The following is a 12068-nucleotide window of genomic DNA, read 5'->3' on the forward strand; positions in this document are numbered from 1 at the left end:
AATTTTGCTTCGTGCCAAATGTAATTTTGATAATTTTATTAATGATAATAACAATGACAACGACAACAACAACGACGACGACAACGACGACCATGATGACAGTCGCAATTTTATTAAAATTTGAATTTTCATTATTCTAATATTTGTAATAATTTCAACAATATTCTTGAAAATTTCATCAAAGGCTGTGATATCAATTATTTATTTAATAAATTTATTACGCCCAAAGACGTCAAACAAAGGTACATATTGGCAATTACATACAGTACATCAAAAATCAACATAAAAAGAAAAATTACAGCATTGAATCATCAGTGTATCAGTTACAATAATAACATATATGAGTTTGTACTCCATTATCACAACAACTGCAGCAGACAGTTTAGCAGCCACCAAAGTGTGGATGACGAGTCAAAATTACGTCTAGGTGGTCCTCTTTGAGTAACTATTGACAGGTTTGAAATAAATTTTTGTCCTTGAGGTAACAGATTCCTGACAGTAGGGCAATGAAGGCAATAGTGTTTAAGGTTATTGGCATTAGCAAGGTTACAGAGTTTACATGAGGTGTAGTGTGGTATATCTGGTGTCTGTCCAACCTGCCACACAGGACGATATCCCACCCTCATCCTGGCACTTACGATTATTTAATAAATTCATTACGACCAACGTCGTCAAACAAGGTTACATACAGTATATCAGAAATTACAAGGAAGAAAAAAAAAAATACAGCATTGAATCATCAGTATATCATTCACAAAAATAACATATATGAGTTCGTATTCATTCTCACAACAACTGCAACAGACAGTTTAGCAGCCACCAAAGTGTGGATGACGAGTAAAAAAAAAAACAAAAAAAAAAAAAAAAAATTTACAGCATTGAATCATCAGTATATCATTCACAAAAATAATATATATGAGTTCGTATTCCATTATCACAACAACTGCAGCAGACAGTTTAGCAGCCACCAAAGTGTGGATGACGAGTGAAAATTACATCTAGGTGGTCATCTTTGAGTAAATATTGACAGGTTTGAAGTAAATTTTGTCCTTGAGGTAACAGATTCCTGACAGTGGGGCAATGAAGACAGTAGTGTTCAAGGTTATTGGCATTAGCAAGGTTACACAGTTTACATGAGGTGTAGTGTGGTATATCTAGTGTCTGTCCAACCTGCCACACAGGACGATATCCCAACCTTATCCTGGCACTTACGACATTATGCCTACGCACCATGAGTCCACGACGCCGGTACTTGTGACGGCTATGCAGAAAGTTATCGTGATGTTGTATGGAAACACTAGTGCCCCTCTCTGCATCCCTGCGCTGTACTGTACAAGCAAAAGCTGCTGAAAATATTCTATGTTTAAGGCAGCGAAGTGAGGGCTCATCATTTCTGTCATCAAGGTCCAGTGTGCAGGCCGCTTTAGCAAGACTATCCACCATGTCATTCCCAGCAAGCCCAATATGGGAGGGCATCCACATGAAGGACACGACAAGCGAGGCATTGTAAGCAGCAGCGAGTTGACACAGTATGTCTCGCACAACACGACCACAGCTGGGCCTAGAAGATGTCAGTGCCTGGAGTGCAGATTTGGAGTCGCAGATCACCAATCCATTCACATTTCTTCTAACAAGTAGAGTTACTGCATCCCATATACCTTGAAGTTCGCAATAAGTGGAACTGGATGAGTTTGGCAGCCTGCGACCATGCCACCCACCCTCAGGAGGTTCTAAAGTTTGGGAGAACATAGCACATGCTGCACTTCCATCTGCCTGTACCGAGCCGTCAACGTAGATGTGGTGTCCTGCAGGAACTGAAATTGACAGATTGGATATTGTTTCCAAAACCAGCTGTTTCTGTAGACTGGTATGGGCATCTTTAGAGGTTGGTGTGAAAGTGACAGCAGGAATAGGAACCCACCATGGTGGCAAATCTTGGATGACAGCTTGCTCAGGTACAGCAATATCAAGGTGTCGAAGATTTTCACATACTGTCCTAACTAGGTTATGGCCCCCTGGCCGGAGTTGAGGTCTTGGTGCATCTTCGTCAAGTGATGCTCTGAGGACAGCAGAGAAGTTTGGAGTAAATTGTGGAGAGTGTAGACATTTAACAGAAAACAAAGTTACATTGGCATAAATTCTCTCTATTAATGGAGGTAACATGAGTTCGGTCTGCATGTTGACTATCCGAGTGGAAGGAGGGCAACCTAGGATAAACCTCATTACCCTATTTTGGAACAGTTCTAGTGGTTGTAATGCCTGTCTGGGTAATTGAATTAAAGCAGGAGATAAATAGTCAACAACTGACCTCAGAAAGAGGATATAGAGGGTTTTAGCCACGGGGATAGATATACCTGTGGCCCTGGTCGCAAGCCACTTGATGGGAGTGAAGCGAGGCTCCAGTCGATCAAGAAGGTCTTTCACCATGGGATGGATTCGTTGTCGTGCGGGTATAGCAGGGGTGATCCTGACTGGTGCACCTAGATATGTATACTGTGTGCAGTGAGGTATAATATTCCCACCCATAGTGAACACTGGCAGGTCTCGGAGATTCCGCGCAGAGAAGATTCTGCTTTTTTCTGGGGAGAGTATGAGGCCACAGGAGGTACAGGACCTGTAGAAGTCTTGAAGGACACGTTGAAGGTCTCGAGGGGTAGTGGAGTGGATGCAGACATCATCAGCATAGCAGGTTACAGTGGTTCCAGGGATAGCAGGGAGGAGAGACAGTACACGGTGCATAAGTATATTAAAAAGAAATGGGCTCAATACACCGCCCTGAGGTGTGCCAAGCTCAAAATTTTCATAGGAGCTACATGCACCTTTGAAGAAAACACGCGATTTTCTGTTACTGAGATAACCGTTTATCCACTTCAGAAGGTTTCCTCTGACACCAAATTCGACAAGCTGATCAAGAATTATGTCCCGGTTGGCTATATCAAAAGCACTTTTGAGGTCAAGGAAGGCAACTACACTGTTGGAGGACAATCGGGAGTAGAGTTCAGCTAAACAGTGATGAGTACTCCTCTGTGGAAGAAAGCCATACAAATGGGGAGAAAGTTTTTCTTGTAACCGGTACATTAGTCTGGTTAGTAATATACGCTCAAACACTTTACTAAAACATGAGGTGAGGGAGATAGGCCGGTATTTATCAGTTCCAGGCTTTGGGATAGGAATAATTGTGCTAATGATCCAGGCAGCAGGTACATATCCAAGTTGGTAGCAAAGATTATACAATTGTAAAAGAGGATTTCCAGGAACCTTCTGGAGAAGACGAAGCACTTGATAAGTGAGGCCATCATCTCCAGGAGCAGAATTTTTATTTCCCATAACAGCACGTCGCAGCTCATCCTCGGTGATCAGCTCTTTGTCCTCCTCGTCCGATTCCAACAATGCAGCCATCAGACGAAGGTTGCGTAAATTGCTCTGGGAAGAGAGTGCTTCTTGGATTTGTACAGGGAGATTACTGGACCGTGACTGGGTTGACCAAGTAGTGATGAGATCCTGGGCATATGCTTGTGGACTGTGATGAAGTGCACGTATGGTTTTTTTCTTGACAGTCCTTTTAATGAGATGCCACATGGTCCCAACGCTAGTCTGGTGGTTAATTAGGTCAGTGTATTTATACCACGACTCAGTGTAGACACACTTCTGGAGAGCAACTAAATCATCCCTCGCCTGCTGATATTGAAGTAGATGATTAGGTGTCGGTTGTGTCTGAAAGGCAAGGCCAGCATCGGCCGCAACTCTCTCTGCTTGCATAATGCGTTGATCCAAGGTCCAAGCATGGGCAACAAGATGACTTTTGATGTGAGGTCTGGCGATATATAGTTGATAGAAGTCATGGGTAGCTTTTACCAAAGAATTATACAGGTGTTCTGGAGAGTGTTTATCAAAGGTAGGTAGGACAGAGGAGATGTATGAAATATATGTTGGGCAGTACTTGGGTGGAATGGTGATGCGGGTACGATGATAGGGGTCACTTGGATGAGTCTGTATTGCGTACTGTAGACATAAGGCAACATGGTCAGAAAAGAGCGAGGGAACAGAATGACAGGAGACATGTGATGCTACAAGCCCAGATGTAAGGATATGATCAAGAGTGCCCCCCCGGATGTGTGTGGCACCACCTGTATCCCAACGGGTTAAATGGTAACGACGGATGTAGTTGAGCAGAGGAACTCCACTGCGGTTGGGAATCGGAGAGACATCACCTAGATCTGGGTGTCTGGCATTGAAATCCCCCATGTAGATCATGCCAAGGTTTGTAGGTGTAGGAAGTGCTGAGAGGTTAATTAGGCCAGGGGCAGAGTAGACATTGCATAATCGAATATGACCATCACCTATCTTAACCTGAAAAAGTTGAAAGGTCATGTTAATATCTGCTGATGAGCGAAGGAGTTGATGAGGGAGAGTAGAGTGGATGTAAGTAATAAGACCATTCCTGACATGATGTACATATGAAACATAACCAGAAAGTTTTGGAGCTTCATCACCAGGCTGAGCACCGCCAGGGAAGGCTTCTTGAATAAATATTACTTGTGGGTGATGGCGATAAACATATGTCCTGAGTGCAGTCAGTCTGGAGTATTGTCTAATTCCAAGGGCATTCCATGAAAGGACATGTAGTTGCATGAGTCTAGCGAAGTTTACCCTTAACACTGCGAGAGACAGGTCGAGCATGTACCGTAGAAGCAGCACTGTTAGATGGTGCACCAAGTGGAGGAGGCTGAGCAGGCAGGAGGCCACTGACCCTTTCAAGACAAGAGGCAACAGTGTCTAGCTTCTCAGTAAGTGAAGCAACAGAGGTTATAAGAACTTGTTGTGCCTTGACCAGTGTATCGAGGTTACTTGCAGTGGTAGCCTGTTGAACGATCAAGCTATCGAAGCGTGCATCAATAGCATCAAAACGTGTTGTTAGTGCTGTACAGTGCGATTCCAAGGCAGCAACAGCCTTACGAAGTTTTGAAATTTCAGCTGATTCAGGAGAGTATGATGAGACGGTTGACACTGGTTGTGGTGGTGGTGGTGGTGGTGTCGTCAGTGGAAGTGACTGCGTGGCAGCGCGCGACCGTTTGGAACATCCATGCCAAACATTAACTCCTGCTTCACCACAACGAGGGCATTTCCAATGCACAGTCTCTGGAGTTGATGATGATTCTGACAATGAGGTGGAAGCATCAGTAACAGGTTTACGGTATGGACAGGTGCGTGTGGAATGGGCTGCAGCACACCAGGCACACTTAGGTGAGGCAGAGCAATATCGGGAGATATGGCCAGTACCCCAGCAGTTGAAACAGTTGGGCTGATCATCCTTCATCCTGCGTAATTCACAAGGAGGGAGGCAAGGGAGGAAGGAAAACTCATAGACAGATGGTGGTGGTTCTAGTAGACTCCATGTGATGACAATGCGATTAATAGGGTTCCCATTTTGAAGAAATCTTCGTGCACTGTATACACCAGGCAGTTCCTTAGCAAGGTTAGGGTCTGCTTCAATAGGGTAACGAGTAATAAGATAAGTTAAATACTTACGGGGTCTGTCTATTGAATCTTGAATATCTAGGCGTATGGACAGAAATTCACCACCCTTCACCCTGCCAATGATATCCTCACGACTCCTTGCGATATATACAAACTTAGATGTGATAGCAGACATCTTCACCTCTGCCAGCTCCTTATCAAGATTGAAGGTTTTTTTTACTTCAGTGAGCCATCGTAGTTTAGTGTCAGTGCTCAAATTTTCTTTGAAGACCAACCTAGCATACTCATCACGGGGAGCAAAAGCTGGGGTAGCAGAGGAAGCATGTCGTGTAGGGGGGTGAGGCAGAGTGACATCACTCTTTAGTCTAGTGAAAGACTCATGACACTTGGATGTTTTAGCAGCAGGAGACTGTGGAGCACTGCTAGTATCTGACCCATAATCCACTGGGCGCTTCATGGGGGTATTAGCAACAGTACTGGAGGGCTTGTGAGGAGGAGAATGTGTGAGTATTGGCCAATGAGTCATATCTACATCCTCAGCATCAGACAGGTGAAGATCATTTTCAACCTCAGAAACAGAGGCTGGACCGGAGTAAGCCATTTTTGGTGAAGCAGCAGCCCTTCCACCTCACACATACACTGCGCATGCGCGAACTGAGGCGCCGCCGACCGAGTGGGTATGCCACGGGGTATGAGTTTTTATATCTTAACCACAGACTAGTATAAAAGTCCTATATACACACTGTTGTTACTAAAATGGTCACTGAGTCTTACTGTAACTTATATAGCACGGTGAAAGGTGTAGTATCGCTAGAACTTGCACAAAAACTCATTGTATAGAGAGCTCATACTATGCGTGTTTACAAACCGAGACAGTGTTACCAACCCCTGTGATATCAAGTTCCAATTAAATTTATCACAACTATATAAAGCTATAATTTTCATTTTTCTGTAATTGTATGGATTCTAATAAATATTTCGATAAAATGATTCATTTAATCAGAATGGAAATCTTTTTCCACCCTCTTCCATTTCTTGACGTGAGGTATCATATCCCCTAAAACATCATACAGACAAACATTATTCTTCCTTTACTATAATTTTTAGAACAATAACTTGAACTAAAAACCAAAAACGAAAATCTTTTTCGGCGTCCTCCCTCGGTTGTTTTCAGTAAAAAGGAATGCGAGCCTTTCACAAAAAGCGGAAGAGAAGGAAAATATTGTTTTATCCCGACATAAATCCCAACGAATTCAATTCACGTTAAGCAAATAGATTATTTATATCCTATGTTTGTAAGGTTTTATTTGTTCGAGAGGTCATTCAGAAATTTATCTTTAAAATGTGCCCTTATTATAAGTACATGGGCAAAGATGTGTATTTAGTAAACATTCATACACATACATAAATTTATACACATACTGTATATCATATGCATTATATATATATATATATATATATATATATATATATATATATATATATATATATATATATATATATACATACATAAGTGTGTGTGTATGTATTATGTGTAGAAGTCACGACAGCAACACGTGGTGTGAGCATAAGTATCTATTAAAGCCACGAAAGGAAAAGTTAAAATACTTCACTGGTGACGTCATGGTAAGTCTGATGATATTACGAAATCACGAAAGTACAATAAAGCCTTTTAACTTTTCCTTTTCGTGGCTGTAATAGACACACACATGCATACACACATATATATACATATATATATATATATATATACATATATATATATATATATATATATATATATATATATATATATATATATATATATATATATATATTACAATTGTGTTTGTGTGAATGAGTGCATTATGTATTGTATTGAGAGTACCCTTTGTATTATGCTGGGAGTACACTATGTAATCTATTATAAGTACATTATGCATTCTATTGGGAGTACACTATGTATTCTATTGTGAACGAATATATGATATGCCATACTCTATACCATGAGAAAAATAACTGATAAATCTTGTGCACTATTGTGAGCATCATATCATCATATTTTACATAATATCAATTGCTCATTACTTCTCTTGTAGTTTATTTATTTCCTTATTTCCTACCCTCACTGGGCTATTTTTCCTTGTTGGAGCTCGTGGGCTTATAGCATACTGTTTTCCCATCTGGTTAAGTAACATTGGGGCTGGTTAGTCATTGGATGGGTGACCGCTCTCCTCGGCGTTGATCCCATGGCAAAGGATCTTTACCATAATTTCCTCAGTCTACTCAGCTGTAAATGAGTACCTATCCCGGATGTGGTATGGTCCAGCTATGGGTTAAATAGCAAAACTCAGCAATGATGGAAAGAAACGAAAGATTAAACTATATCGATGTAAATGGAACCTCTGGCAATAGAGGAGCTTTGTCTGGCAGCCAGGTATTCAACCCAGTTGACTGGGAAGAGGCTCAGGTACTTGGAGGTCGTCATTCAGCAACTGACCACCACAATGAGAGAAACCAATAGTCAGAGACTGGAGATACAGAAGAAAACCAGAGGAAGAAATGAACAAGAGAAGAAAATAAGGAAATATGGAGATGCTACATCAAAAGCAACCCGAAGGAAAGAGGGTATATTAGAAGGTTGGTCAACATCAGGAAGGAACATAAAGAAAAAGAATTGGCTCTCCTCAACAGAAAAAGAGGAACTGGAAAGGGAAATTACACACAACGAATTACAAGAAGACAAACTGAGAGACGATGCCACAGAAGACAACAGGGATGATGAGATATCAAACCACGACACACAAAGAAACACCGATGAAGTAACAGAGAGGATGGAATGCGTACAAATGATTAGACAATGGATGGAGCCAGATACTGAGAGAACAAAGATCCCATCCAAGAAAGCCCACAACACCAAGAAATTAAGGGAGAAAACAAGTGAGGTTAATGAAATAATGAGAGTAATGCACACCACCACTGTCACAGAAACAAATAACTTGACATATGCTGGAGCAAGATTAATAGCAGAACTGATGGTGATACGAACACCTACACAACCAACCCAACAGAAACCAAAACAGCAACCTCCTTGGAAAAGGCACCTGGAAAAGCAAATAATGGTGATAAGATCTGACTTGAGTAAACTGAAAGAGATGGAAAAAAAAAGGCTAAGAAGCAAGAAAACAATGGAGGAACTCAACAAGAAGTACAAAATACAAGCGAAGGGACTAAACAACATAATAGAAGATGTAAAACAGAGGCTCAAGGCCAAAGCACATAAGATCCAACGGTACATCAACAGGAATAAGGGATGCCAACAGAACAAACTGTTGGGAACCAACCAGAAAAGACTATACAGCCATCTAAGAGGGGAAGACAACCACCAAGAAATCCCTAAAGCCGAACCAAGTAATAGACTTTGGGAAAACATATGGAACAATCCGATATCACACAACAAACGTACATCATGGCTACAGAAAATCAAGGAAAAAGAAACAATAAGAATAAAACAAGATTTACAGAGATCACGACAGATACAGTTAGACACCAACTAAAGTAAATGCCAAACTGGAAAGCCACAGGTCCTTATGAAGTCCATGGATACTGGCTCAAAAACTTTAAGGCCCCAGACCCACGTATAGCAGTATAACTCCAGCATTGTATCTCAAATCTCCATGCACCCAAATGGATGACCACAGGAAGACCATCCTTAGTACAAAAAGACTAGAGTAAGGGGAATATAACCAGTCACTACAGGCCTATCACTTGCATACCAATAATGTGGAAGTTACTAACAGGTATCATCAGTGAAAGACTATACAACTACCTAGAGTATAAAAACACCATCCCCCCACCAACAGAGAAGCTGCAGAAGGAAGTTCAGGGGCACTAAATACCAGCTCCTGATAGACAAAATGGTAATGAAGAATAGTAGAAGGAAAACCAATCTGAGCATGGTATGGATTGACTATAAGAAAGTCTTCGACATGATACCACACACATGGCTAATAGAATGCCTGAAAATATATGGGCAGAGGAAAACACCATCAGCTTCCTCAAAAATACAATGTGCAACTGGAATACAGTACTTACAAGCTCCGGAATGAAACTAGCATAGGTTGATATCAGGAGAGGAATCTTCCAGGGCGACTCACTGTCCCCACTACTCTTGAGTAGCCATGATTCCCTTGACAAAAGTACTGCAGAAGATGGATGCTGGGTACCAACTCAAGAAAAGAGGCAACAGAATTAACCATCTGATGTTCATGGATGACATCAAGCTGTATGGTAAAAGCATCAAGGAAATAGATACCTTAGTCCAGACTGTAAGGATAGTATCTGGGGACATCAGGATGGAGTTTGGAATAAAAAAATGGGCCTTAGTCAACATACAAAAGGTCAAAGTAACAAGGACTGAAGGGATACAGCTACCAGATGGGAGCAACATCAAACACATAGATGAGATGGGATACAAATACCTGGGAATAATGGAAGGAGGGGATATAAAACACCAAGAGATGAAGGACACAATCAGGAAAGAATCTATGCAGAGACTCAAGGTGATACTCAAGTCAAAACTCAACGCCGGAAATATGATAAAAGCCATAAACACATGGGTAATACCAGTAATCAGATATAGCTCAGGAATAGTCGAATGGACGAAGGCAGAACTTCACAGCATAGACCAGAAAACTAGGAAACATTTGACAATACACAAAGCGCTACACCCAAAAGCAAATACGGACAGACTATACATAACACGAAAGGAAGGAGGGAGAGTACTACTAATTATAGAGGACTGCGTTAGCATCGAGAATAGAGCACTGGGGCAATATCTGAAAACCAGTGAAGACAAGTGGCTCAAGAGTGCATGGGAAGAAGGACAAAAAAAAAGTAGACGAAGACGCAGAAATATACAGAGACAGGAGAATGACAAACAGAACAGAGGACTGGCACAACAAACCAATGCACGGACAATACATGAGACAGACTAAAGAAGTAGCCAGCGATGACATGTGGCAATGGCTACTGAGTGGTAGAGCTCAATAAGGAACTGAAGGAATAATAACAGCGGCACAAGATCAGGCCCTAAGAACCAATTATGTTCAAAGAACGATAGACGGAAATAATATCTCTCCCACATGTAGGAAGTGCAATACATAGCAAGCGAATGTCCGGCACATGCGCAGAACCAGTACAAAACGAGGCAGGATTCAGTGGAAAAAGCTTTCCACAGGAGCCTGTGCAAGAAACATCAGGTAACTTGCAGTAATAAGTAGTACGAGCACCAACCTGGGTGAGTGATAGAAAACGACAGGCAAAGATCCTCTGGGACTATGGTATCAGACCAGACAAAATTAAGAAGAAAGTATCACTCACGGAGTTCGCAGTACCATGGAACTCCAGAGTGGAAGAGAAAGAGAGGAAAAAATGAATAAATATCAAGACCTGAAAATAGAAATAAGAATGATATGGGATATGCCAGTGGAAATAGTACCCATAATCATAGGAGCACTAGGCACGATCCCAAGATCCCTGAAAAGGAATCTTGAAAAACTAGAGGCTGAAGTAGCCCCATAATAAGAAAAGTGATGGACTCGTAAGGGGGCAGGATGCAACCCGGAACCACCCAGTTGAAAAGACTGTAATAGAAGGATGTGGGGCGAAATAATTATAATAATGATAATAATAATAATAATAATGATAATAGTAAAGGTGATGAAGATAATAATAATAATAATAATAATAATAATAATAATAATAATAATAATAATAATAATAATAACAATAATAATATGTGAGCTTTAGTGAGTTATAAATTATGTAATGGCGCTCTTTAGCATTAGGCTATTATAAGTGCTATTGTGGTTATAGGTGTTGTGTGAGCTTTTATTTATGATTACTGAGAAGTCAAAACAGTTATTTTACGGAATGTGATACATTGATATGTAAATGTTGTAATATTTATCATATTGAATTTATATATCATTATGTATATATATATATATATATATATATATATATATATATATATATATATATATATATATATATATATATATATATGTATATGTATATATATATATATTTTACGTATCCAGCCACAACAAGGAAACTAATTGAAAAACTTCATCGAGTTATAATTTCAATCTTATTGAGTCTCAGAAGCGGGAATATTACATTTCAGTCTCTTCGCTGCCATGAATATTAGTTCCATCAGTTTCTCGCTCTGGTGAGTATTTTCAGAACAATGTAGTCCAGTTGTGTACACCACTCTTCCAATAAAGCCAATGCTACCATAGTCATGCAGATATTGGGTTTTCATTTTGAGTTTTTATTGGTTTTTTGATGCGTGGAATATTGTTGGATTGAGATTTAATATTTTCCACCATCTCCGAAGTTGACAATTCATTGCTACGATAGTTTTTATTAACGGTATTTGAAAACAACGTCAAACTTGATGATACTTATGTAATATTGTCATGAATATCGTTTGATAATGAAAAATTAATCATACACCATTTTATTTTATAGTCATATTTTTGTAATGCGAATAAGTTGTATGTGTGGCATTCTTGTAATGCCCATAATTTTTGCGTGGCAGTTAA

The 12068-nt window shown here is 40.3% G+C and overlaps 1 protein-coding gene across 1 annotated transcript; it reads left to right on the top strand.

Moving 5' to 3' along the window:
* The first annotated feature begins 7853 nt into the window (after positions 1-7853).
* On the top strand, positions 7854-9014 carry LOC137644571 (uncharacterized). Its single transcript, XM_068377531.1, has one exon. The coding sequence runs from the start codon at positions 7854-7856 to the stop codon at positions 9012-9014; it is 1161 nt and encodes a 386-aa protein (XP_068233632.1).
* The last annotated feature ends 3054 nt before the right edge of the window (positions 9015-12068 follow it).

Source organism: Palaemon carinicauda, chromosome 7, assembly GCF_036898095.1.
Source record: "Palaemon carinicauda isolate YSFRI2023 chromosome 7, ASM3689809v2, whole genome shotgun sequence".
Classification (NCBI taxonomy): Eukaryota; Metazoa; Arthropoda; class Malacostraca; order Decapoda; family Palaemonidae; genus Palaemon; species Palaemon carinicauda.

Coding starts and splice junctions, on each gene's coding strand:
- LOC137644571 (XM_068377531.1), top strand. CDS start 7,854: ATGGAACCTCTGGCAATAGAGGAGCTTTGTCTGGCAGCCAGGTATTCA.